Source organism: Clinocottus analis, unplaced genomic scaffold, assembly GCF_023055335.1.
Source record: "Clinocottus analis isolate CAN_PGR_092001 unplaced genomic scaffold, fCliAna1.0.p SCAF_6, whole genome shotgun sequence".
NCBI lineage: Eukaryota > Metazoa > Chordata > Actinopteri > Perciformes > Cottidae > Clinocottus > Clinocottus analis.
The window spans coordinates 12,618,629-12,629,898 of record NW_027176218.1 but is presented as its reverse complement, the minus strand read 5'-3'; the positions used below and the strand labels follow the sequence as shown (position 1 = coordinate 12,629,898).

The 11,270-nt window shown below is 42.1% G+C and overlaps 2 protein-coding genes across 3 annotated transcripts; both read right to left on the bottom strand.

The window, feature by feature from the left end:
* Window positions 1–47: 47 nt before the first annotated feature.
* tmem60 (transmembrane protein 60) lies at window positions 48–1,671 on the bottom strand. Its single transcript, XM_068603062.1, has 2 exons — window positions 1,530–1,671; window positions 48–1,311 (listed from the first exon to the last, which is right to left on the bottom strand). Exon 2 carries the CDS (start codon window positions 1,212–1,214, stop codon window positions 810–812), a length of 405 nt encoding a protein of 134 aa, XP_068459163.1. The 5' UTR covers window positions 1,215–1,311; window positions 1,530–1,671; the 3' UTR covers window positions 48–809.
* A 624-nt stretch (window positions 1,672–2,295) lies between these two features.
* prr5a (proline rich 5a (renal)) lies at window positions 2,296–10,434 on the bottom strand. 2 transcript variants are annotated; one of them, XM_068602983.1, is made up of 11 exons: window positions 10,250–10,434; window positions 8,884–9,014; window positions 6,732–6,857; window positions 6,553–6,633; window positions 5,952–6,000; window positions 5,776–5,833; window positions 5,577–5,668; window positions 5,338–5,478; window positions 4,612–4,747; window positions 4,239–4,517; window positions 2,296–4,162 (listed from the first exon to the last, which is right to left on the bottom strand). In XM_068602983.1, exons 1-11 carry the CDS (start codon window positions 10,292–10,294, stop codon window positions 3,867–3,869), a joined length of 1,434 nt encoding a protein of 477 aa, XP_068459084.1. In that variant the 5' UTR covers window positions 10,295–10,434; the 3' UTR covers window positions 2,296–3,866. The 2 variants fall into 2 exon arrangements, with proteins under 2 accessions (XP_068459084.1, XP_068459085.1); XM_068602984.1 differs by having other exon boundaries at window positions 4,639–4,747.
* Window positions 10,435–11,270: the final 836 nt, after the last annotated feature.

The window sequence follows — 11,270 nt, the reverse complement described above, 5'->3', positions numbered from 1 at the left end:
CCAATACTGAAGACCATTGAACTGATTTTCACGAGCTTTGATGCCACAACAGTTGATATATAGTTTAAGGAAGTTATGGATTTACATTCAACTTGTGTCAGTGTCAGAGGTTACATCCTGGGATGGAAACTACTGGCAAATAATTGTAATACAACATGTGCGTACCATCACACATGAAAGTTGTGAGGTTTCTTTGCAGAAATGATCAGATGGTGATGAACGTCATTTCACAAACAGGTATAATATGGCTTAGTGGCACACAGTGGATAAATGTTATACTCTTCATACACATCTAGTTCCAGTGTTGTAAGGATCCAACAACTAAAGCTGAACTAAAGACCAACATTTAGTGTAACAAGTGACTGATTTTGGACAATCATGCATGTCTCAGTTTGCCTAACTCAACTTCTTAAACCCAGCCTTATCCGGCAGTGCTGGTCTAGCTAATTTAAAATAAAAAAATCGCATTATCCTTGACGAGCTTGAAGGCAATGTGAACGCCAAAACCATGTGACGGCTTGAGTTATTCTTAAGATGCCAAACAGCGCCTGTACTCCATGTCAATTAGTCTGCAACCTGCTGTGATGTCAATGTAACTTAAAGCAGACGCAGTGAATATCATGGTGACATTAACAAAGAAACAATATTAAACGTGACTCTGCCGTGTCTAACTGATAGCCGATCCACATTATAGGGTCAATGTCACCCCGGACACCAATCCAGTAGACCAGAATGGTTCATCCCAAGCGAGAGTCACTGGTGGAGCGTAAAGTTTTGTCACTTGTGTTGAATTTCAACCGTCCTTTGGTTCATTCCCTCCTGTAGTGGAATACACTATGTCCAAGCTCCACCAGTGCCCCACCCAGCAGCACCCAAAGAGGGACACACACCAAACTGACCCACATTTCAGTGAGCCTCTCCAGGCGGGAGCACAGCGTGAGGCAGAAGGCCAGCTTCAGCAGCAAGGCTGTCAGGTACCACAACCTCCTCTTCAGGCTCTGCTCGCCATCGCGGGGGTCAAAGTCCTGCTTGCAGCGCCCCGCCATCTTCACTATCAGCATGAGGATGAGGATGGTGTCAAAGGTCCAGACTGGGAGGAAGATGATAAACCAGTTCCAGTGAATCTTAGAGTCCAGCTTGAGGACCAGCATGATGAGGAAGATCAGGGAGAAGATCCACGAGAGGAGCACTCGCTGGGCCAGGGACATCTTCATCGACAGAGGACTGGCTCAGAGCCAGTCTCACCCAGAGCGACTGAGGACTTCAGAGACACACACACTCACAGACACACACACACCCACACACTGTGATCTGAAAACACAAACACAAGCAGACTCGATTTCGCTCTCTGATCGGTGTAGCGATGGAAAACAGGCGCCTTCTTTGGTCACACGTCGCACGAACCCTCCACTAACGTCCCAGTAAACGAACGTTGCTTCTGAACGTTACTAGTGTGAACCTGAAGCTACTGTATGTTAGCTAACTCATGAAATCAAAATGAAAACATTGTTCGAAGAAAGACGTCTTACCACGTGGACTCAGACAGTCAAAGACGGGCTGCTCACCAGCGAGACAAATGTCCGCACTTGTGATCATTTAGTTTGAAACTCAAGCCGCTCGACCACCACGTCGTTAGCTTAGCTGTGAGCTTTTAGCGACTTCCAGCTAAGACAGCAGTTTAACTAACTCCAGGGTTTCCGGTTAGTCTTTACAAAATAAAAGCATGGCTTCGATCAACGGTGTTTTATTTTGGCACATGCCTGCAGGCTTCCGGCACACCTTCTCAAAGCAAAGCATAATTGTAATCAGCTGATTGTTTTTTATTTTTGATAACTATTTTGAGAACCTCGAGTTAAAGAGTTACCACTCAAGAATGAATCTTAAAGCTCCACCTGAGGGGGTTTACAAATATATACATATGCTGGTTATTTTGGGTGATAACAGTATTTTTAAAATATGAGAAATCATAATTCTTTATTTTGTCTGGTTACAGTTTCCTGTGATGAGGAGGACGTGGGAGGTGCATTGGGGGTATTTGGACTCATGACCTTGGACTTTCTAAAATCCTGGCTGCAGCCCTCAATTAGGTTGAATGAAGCTTGACTAAATGCTAAAACTAAAAACATTCTTAATGACCAACCACGTCAGAAGTCTGTGTTGCTACTCATACATACACAAAGCAATATCAATTAGGGAAAATATTATATTCATAATAAATGAATTGTTTACAATAGAAGGCAATAACCCATGTTTTCAAATACTATTCAAATGTATTTATTTTTTTACTGGGCTGGTATAACAAATTAATACAAAGTACAACTCCGTAGACATTATAGATTGTCAAAAAAATAAAGTACAAAACGCTTGAGGTAAAACATTGTTTAAAAAAGATTCAGTTAAAAAGCCCTTATTAAAATTTCAATTAATTTAAAGGTAAAAGCTCACTTTACACCATCTAGCTGTCCTAAAAGCCAGCAAAGCATTTTTATTTACAAGGTAGTGGTGGTGCAAAATACAGTGTGTGAGACGACATTCAGCCAAAAATGTTCATGTCTTTATCAAATGTAAACAATAAACATATCATTCCTCAAAGTCCTGCTGTACAGAGTTAATACTCAAAAGCAAATGCTGTCACACTGTAGCTTGATCTAAGAAGAGATGTTTGCATTAAACCTCTAAGACACCCGCTGACAATAAAAAACAATTCAACAGTCCACATTTTCATAAGATATCGCACAAAAGAGAGCGAACAGAAGACCTTATTACTGGGTTACTGCCAAGGGGCAGACAACAAAACATAACCACGAAATATAAAACTGTTATGAGGTTCAAAATACACAAATACAAAAACAAATCAATGAGAAACAATGAAGGTTTCTGTTTCTTTTCCAGAAAAATAGTCTCCTCAGTAGAAGTAAACAAAACTGATGCTGTTTGAAAACCTCATATCTCTATTTTTTTTTTTAAAGATTAACATGCTCCTCCATGGATTAAAGGATAATATTTTTGATATATTTTGATATTGTCAACAAATCTCATGAAAAGACCAAAACCACCAATGTGTTAGTCCATCATGCAATAATTTCTGACTTCTCCGGCGTGTCTGTGAAAGTCAGCCCCAAACCCATTTATTTTTATTAAAGAAATTAATCTCTAAAAATGGGTTACAAATAAATAAATTCATATTGAAGAAAGCAGAATACTTCTTTGGTTCTGTACTTTTTTAGCACAAATAACAGGAGTAAATAGGGCATTTGTTGGTGACTATTTTCAGCATTTAATGATCTACTGAGTATTTACGGTACCATCAATGTGAATGTGGTATTGAGTCAAAATAAACTACAGTGGCTACATTTATCCAAGTGAAGAAACACGTATGGCGGGTTTTGGATTTGTTATTAGATTTGGGACAAAAACAGTGTTTTATGGCATTGGCAAGATAAATCATGCTTTGGCTATGGAGGCAAAACTTAAATAATTGTTTTTCAAGAGATTTTTTTGTCAATTAGAGAAATATAGAATATTACCAGATGTATCCATTAAGAATATGATCTGACTAATTTGGGTTTATGAAAACATTTCAAAGCTCAGGATTAAAAAGCTTGGCTAAAGTCACAACTACATTCTCCTCAAGTTGAAAACCCAGTAAAACATTTCAGTCCTTTAATAATTATTCCACTAGGATTTGCTTTGTATGTTGTTGGACCAAATATATTTTTTTTAAAAGTTGACATTTTAGAGCCGCAAGGTGTCCACTCATCAGTGAAAGCACTTGGAATAGACTCATAAGAAAGGAAGATGGTACTAATTTAATGATATGTAGCTGTAATATTTTGTATATTTTGCCCTCCGAAAGGCAACTGCAGCTACACAGTGCTCTGTCTGCTCTCGCGGCAGTACCCCATAGCCTCTGAGGAGTGAGGTGGAAAATCAATAAATATCCCATCTGAGTCTGAGTCGGCAGACTCAAGCACTTGTCCAATTATGGTTTCAGGGCTGGATGATTCACTGGGCGGCGTGGAGGATGCACCCTTACTGAGATCAGTCATTGTTGTTGTGGCCTCAGTGCCGTGCAGCGCTCCTGAGGAATGAAGGGGAAGGATAGAAGGCAAAGGAGACGAAAGAGGCGAGGCCATGGCACTCGCTCCCGCTTGTACAATACCTGTGTATGAGGGGGCAATGGATTATTATGACTTCATGATTTCAGTTTTTTTCAGACATCTTAATCTGTGTCATACCATTGAAGTGAGAGCCCACACGCAGCCTGTTGGAGGAGGGGCCAGACAGTTCAGATCCTGAGGCCAAGTCAGCGTAGGCCAGCCCTTGTTCTTCCAGGCATGTTATAATCTCACAGGCCGAGTGGCGCCGAATTCCTGCGCTGCCAACCGAGCTGGCATCTGGGTCATACTCAGCCACAGGGGTCAGCAGCAGAGGGATATTGTAGCTTTTTGATCGTACCACAGGGTTTTTAGAAGTTTGATCCGCAGACTTGGACCAGCCCCACGGTAAACGCTTCTCTGGAAGACAAGAAAACAAGTAGGGAATGTGTTAAATGTATGTAATATGTCAAACACATGGAATTATGATCTGCATCTGGGTTCACGGTCTCACCCAGAACACAGCAATGGGCCTCAGCACCATTTTCAGAGTAGAGCCCGTGTGTGCCCAGGTAGGGCGAGACCACCTTCTGAATCAGGGACTCGAGCCTCAAGTAGTCCTCGTTCACACCGCGCGACTCATGAACCCCCTAACAACACACAGAGACAGGCATGAAAGCCAACTAATGTTGTTTCCTTTGTGCATTCAAGACCATATGAGGGACATTATAAATTACAGTTTTTACAGAATTAGCCATTTATGACATAAAAATATCAACTTGTAGTTTGTCGAGTGTAAGAATGCAGTGCTTTTCTGTTATATATCAGTGTATGTAAACCAACAGTTTTTTATGACCGTAGATCACAGACTATGAAAAGATACACAATATTTAGAGACAATGAAACAATAGGAATAAACAATATTAGAATGTCAGAAACCTGTGTCCAAGGATTTTGTGGAGGTAATTTGTTTATTTTTGACACGTTATTGATTAAATGTTGATAATAATAAAAAAAAGCACATCAGATTAATCGATAATGAAAACACTTGATGTATCTATGTCTCGACATTAGATTGGAGCTGGAAATGATCATCTGTGATAGTGGTTCACTGACATGTGTTTGGTGACTGTGTGCAAAGTTCAAAAACATAATTTGTTGCTGTTCTGACTTGGGAACAGAAGGGATGAGCAAACAGTGAGTGAGAAAACAGGTTATTAAGTTTGCTCTGCAGGCCTACCTGTAGAATGAGCAGCATCTGTGTAACAGAGGGCGGGACTCGGGCCCGAGGTCGAGACAGGGCGTCCTCTAACTTTACACTCAGGACTATGGTGTTCCTGAAGTGAAGCAGGGATAGCTGTCGGACAGAGGGCTCCTTACCCTGGACACATTAAGGCCAGAGAAAACAACCTGATTAGCTGAGGTTGTTGGACAGCAAAGACAAAAAAAAAACAGCTGACTCTTAAGATGTCTGTGCACCTGAACCGGATGGAAGATGGCCTGCAGCATCGAGAGAACATCACAGAAGAAGAAGTCCCAGGTCTCTGCCAGGGAGTCAAGTAACTTCTGACCTGCATCAGTCACACAGAAACGAACCAAAAAGACTTTGAGTGAAGCGTAACTCACAGGCACAGACCACCACGAAACTTATTCAGATCATTTATTCAGTCAGCTTTACCTTCGTAGAACCTTATTTTGTCCCGAAGGATGACCATGCCTTTTGTGAGCAGCTGGCTCTGTGAAATACAGTGAAAATATGCCATTCAATATTAACATCTGAGAAAGTACTGCTTTCATTTATCTGTGTTTTTCAGCCATAATCCCAATCCTATTTCAATATTAAAAGAGTATTACCTGAAGGTACTCTGTGAAGAAAAAGCCCAGCTCAGTCTTTAACAGATGCCTGAGGAAACAAATGTGGGGCTTTTGCTTCACTTTACGACTCAAAAGCAGCAGTCATAATCAGAAGAGGGACAGTATTCAACCATTAATTTGTGCAAATAAGGACAATGAACGAACAATGAATTACTGATCTGTATTAAATGTGCAATTGCATTAAATACAACCTCAGGATGTAAAGCCCACAAATGAGCACCCTCTTTTTCTGCATTATAATCAAGAGTTTCCTGTGTAGTTGAAGAAATGTGTGTCTACCTCGTGACATTTCTGTACATTGAAACATGTTTACTGGGCTGTGATGGCTGATGTGATAGATGTGATGGGTCTGGTTTAGAAAGTTAATAAGATAGCTGGCATAACCACATGACTCCTCGGGCCAACACACAGTACATTTACACAAACAAACTTATTCACAAGAAAATGTCAGTCAGCAAACGTAGGACAGAATAGTAATTATACAAATTATGGCACAAAATGACATCATCAGTCATTATAAGGACAGGCAGCAAAATTATAATGTTGTCTCTGTACGGTGTGGGTGTTTCTGTAAACTCACCGAACACCTTCGTTGAGGCTGTAGAGTTCGTTATCTGCTAAACCTTTCTTCTGGAAGACTGCTATGACAGCGTTGTGGATACTGAAACACAGCACACACACACAAACTTGTCTATCTTATGGTTCAAAATTAATTTTAGCCACTACATTTTTTTTGCACCTTGATTGTATGTGGCATACCTGTTCCAGGTGGCGTTGGCTCCTGCCCTCTTCTGCTTCTCTCCTCTGTCCTCTGGGGAACCCTTCTCACTCTTCCCCAGCTCGCTGAGGCTGGGGGAGCTCATCAACTTCAGCCGGTGCAAAGTCCTCATGAGGGAGATACAGAGGAAGTGGAAAGAAACAAGAGTATGCACTAAGTAATGGACAAGATAGAAAGAAGGTCAGCCTATGAGCTGACATACAGAGACACAGAGAATACACAAGAAGAGATAGCTGGAGGGGAGAACATAAGCTGTGTGAATCTGAGAGCTGGATAGAGTAGGCTGAGAACGAGCGAGCACAATGACAATAGAAAGAACGACCGGTGACTGAGGAGGAGAGAAGTAGGACAGAAAGATGCATGGTGAGAGAGGGCAGCACGTTAAGAGCAGCATGGGTGGAGCCACGGCGAGAGGTGGGCCACTGCGCTGCCCGAGGTCTCAGAAGAGGAGGAAACAATAGCGCACACATTGACGGGTGGGATAATCCGTACAAAACAACCGTTGATGCAAACAAATAGTTATGCAGAACACAGATGCCAGAGGAACTGCAGAGTAACCAGACTGAAGCCACTGGGACTTTGCTGTGCTTGTCACTGTACAGCGAGGAGGCGGACGTGGAGGAGGAAGTTGTTCGGCTCATTATCAACAACAACAGGGATAGGAAGTAGTTACACAATGCCGGACAATGAAGAAGGTTTTCCGGCTCCTCCATTTTCTGCACAGCTGCAATGTGTGAGCCTATAGCCCGACTGTTCCTGGATCATTGAAGCTGATAATGATATTGATATTTGAGAGTGTGAATGTCCAGTTTCTTGTATTTTACGGCTGGATAATCATATTTTTTCTTCAGATGTAGCCCGTTTGAATTATTCACTATGATGTTCACATGATTATCATGGCCATAATAATAATAATAATAATTTCAACTTAAATTTTATTATCGTAATATCTATAGAATACAAAATAAAAAAAGAAACAACAAACTAATGTTTCCAGTCAAATTCATCTCCAACTATGCCTAATATACATTTTGTCTCTTTTTTGGCAAATTAATTACTTATTAATTACTCAAGAGAGTCTAACCATAAGTGTACAAAGACATGATTTAAGATGTGCTGGGTTATTTCCATCTTATTATATGTGTATTATTAACATAACACAAATATTTCCTTTTAAAATATCCCCTTTAAATCACAACCCTATTATGAGCTTATTCAAACCCGGTTGTGGGCTAAAGCTGGTCGGCCTCAGATAATGACTGTTAGGGGGTGAAAGGAATATTTTTACATTTTGGGGGAAAAGTTGTTTTCTTTGTTTGACTGATACCATTCTCTTTGTAAGCTAGCCCACAGTTATTTTTGCTAAGCTTAGCTTAAAAACTGGAACAGCTGGACTATTTGGTGTGACGTCATGTACTGTGAAATTCCCAGGAAACTGCACCTGACAACAAAATAGTTTGGCACACAACCCCCTCTACTCTTAAAGAAAAGAAAAAAAACTTTGTGAGTTTTAAAGATTGGCGTCGTATTTACCTGTCAGTGCTCTCTGGTGGAAAAAACTATGTAATGGAAACAAAATGACAACAAAACGTATTGTTTGCATTTAAGATCATTTTTCATGCCAACATATAAACTGATACAATATATCTGCAATAAGCCCGATCCATTTCTCGGACCAGCTCCATGTGAGACAACTTCCACTTCTATATCCTAACTCACTTCCACACGCAAGTGTAAAAACAAAAAAATTAATTAAAAGAAATTGTATTTTCCGAATTACGGATGAAAACTAGCACCCTGAAGAAGAAAAAGAAGAAATGAGGAATTTCAACCCACGCAGTCCACACATTCTCTGCTGACAGCAGGGCAGGAACAACAGACCCTCTTCCACGCCCACATACAGACACACAAAACATGAAACTCCAGTGTGCGAACTGATGAGACGTGCATCATACAGACATCCCACCAGGAGATCGTTTTCATTAGTTCAACATGTGTTGCAAGCAAAGCTGAGACCCTTCATTAAATCTTTTGGGAAGAAACATTGGGATTTGGGGCATGTAAATGTATATTTCATGCATTTCCCAGGATTCTGTGCGTTGTCAAATTTTAATCCCAGGAACTGCTCCTCACCTCCTGATTGGATGCTCACTGCTGCTGTCCAAGTCTGGGCTCGGGGGAGGGGCAGAGAAGGTGCTGAAGTTGAGTGACAGGGGTCGAGAGGAGGGCCGGGAGGCGTGCCTCCGCCGGAGTCCATCAAGCATCTGAACATAAGAGGAGACATGATGGAGAAATGGTTGTTAAGGTTGGGCTGAATGTAAACGTCTCTGTAAACGTGAACTGGCGGGATTGCGGGTGAATCAAGCAGACTGTTTGATGCATCAGGGAAAACATATCGGAGGTCCTGACAGTCACTGTAGTCCTGCTACCACTTACTTTAGGACAACTAATGAAATAAGGAACACTGAAGCACTAAAAGCAAAGACTAAATAAATGAAAGTCAAACTTAAGCCACACATGTACAACCTCTACAAAGAAGATTTAGTGTAAAACCAGCTGCTTTATGTTTCCCTTTTCTGTTACTTCAACACTATGTAAGAGTGTTTTGTAATCAGAGCTCAAGCTACGCCCCAACGTTCACACAATAACACAGATATTGCGTCAGAAAAAAATAGAGGAAGTGCATGTGTGTGCATGAACAGGAGCGTGTGAGCGTGGGTGTGTGTGAATTATTCCTGTAAAGCCACGGAGGCAGGATGACAGTACAGTATTATAGTATATTTGGGTGTCTCCCCACAAAACCATATTGGACATAGTAAAGCACCATCGCCTGGTCAGAGGGGGGAACAACAGTCTGGGCTGTCACTTACAGACAAAGACACAACACGAGCATCCCCTTCACCGTCACCATGCAAGCATGATCAAATTGGTGAATGGTGGGTTTTCGGGTCGATTGGTCTGCAGTTTCAAAAGAGTAAGATCATATCTCGGCCTGAGAAGCGAACGACTACACACACTGTCTTCCCGACATGCCATGCCACGCCAGTCTGGGCATTTCTGCTTTTGTTCACCCCTCCTCCTTTTCTTTCAGAAGCGACCTCAGTCAGATCGATTACAGTTAGGATTCATATCAGTCTCTGTATTGCCTTTGTGGCCTATTGATAGCCCACTGGACTATCTCTGCCACGTTTATTCGATAGAAGACAGCCAATCAATCACCCAGACACGCAATCAACAGCACACGTTTATCCTACAGGGAGGAATGTACTGCGAGTCGTGCGTATACGTGGAAGATTTTCTATTTGTTCTTCTTCTTCTACCTGTGTGGACGAGAGAATGAGTCAAAGTAACACTGTAAACAACGTGGCTGTCTTGTGGACGCACACAGGCTGGATCAGACGCACCATAAAGTAACCCTTTGGATACTAACTGTGTGATAATGGCCACAAAGTTGTCGTGTGTCATGTGCCTCTGCCCGCCCACTGTAACCCGCACTCACCGTGCCTGATCCTTTCGTTTGTTCCTGATGGGATGAAACGGGCATGCGGCTCTGGGGCGAAGTGTTTACTGTCCGGGCTCATCGGCGACTGGCGTCACTACTGTTCCCCGTAGGTCTGCGCACCCAAACGGGCATCGGGCTGCAGGCGGATGAGGGATCCGACCTGCTGTGCGGTAGAGGGGGACTCATTCATGAAGCAAGCGCCGTCGCTCGCTCGCTCAATGGCTCGCCCCCGCTTTGTTTTGACGAGATGCAAAGCAAACCTGTGCGCGTGGACGCGAACGAGAGCAGCACACGGACGCGCCTTGTGGTTATAGCTTTATGCAAAACAGGGGAATTCAAGACAAAAACATAATAACATTAATTGTGTCCTGCCCTGCTTGGACACGACATGGCACATATACCAGGTGCGTCACCTTTACCAGTGACACAATCCGCCCAAAAAGAAAGCTATGTAGTCTATTGATCCATCGCACTGTAGCTACACCCAGGTGTGCAGACATGGAGAAACGCCATGTGCCACGTTGCTTTGGCCTCCTGTTTGCATCTGGCTGTATAATGTGTAGGGCACAGTGATAGATAACCGATATTATCCACCACTGACCCCAATCTATGCCGTTTAACACAGTGGGTTTCTTGCCATCTGTCGACGCTGGCGCGGGCATTTGGCTGATAATCCCCTATTTAGATGGGCCGTGATGTAAATAACTGGGTCTCGTGAGAAATTTCTCTGGCATAAAAACATGCAATTAGAACTGAGGCACAGAGTCGGCCTACATTTCACTTGACCCTTTAATACATGAGGTTTCCGTGCAAAACATTCAATCTTGATTTATGTGTTTGTGACAGTTCATCTGCGCTCTCATCAGTGCTCTCTGTTGTTGTCAAAAAAAAATGTCATAGTGTATAATATCATAATAAATAGTATTTAAAAATATAGTATGTCAACAAAAAAATGAAACATGGTATGTCTTTAAAATGTCACACTATTCTATGTCATGAAAACGATCATAAAAATGTA

Bases quoted from the DNA above. Each gene is read 5' to 3' on its own strand.
- tmem60 (XM_068603062.1), bottom strand. From the start codon at position 1,214: ATGAAGATGTCCCTGGCCCAGCGAGTGCTCCTCTCGTGGATCTTCTCC.
- prr5a (XM_068602983.1), bottom strand. From the start codon at position 10,294: ATGCCCGTTTCATCCCATCAGGAACAAACGAAAGGATCAGGCACG. The intron at 6,858-8,883 runs GTGAGGAGCAGT...CTCCCTCATGAG, and splicing joins AGTGAGCATCCAATCAGGAG to GACTTTGCACCGGCTGAAGT. The intron at 4,163-4,238 runs GTATGACACAGA...CCTCATACACAG, and splicing joins TGTGGGCTCTCACTTCAATG to GTATTGTACAAGCGGGAGCG.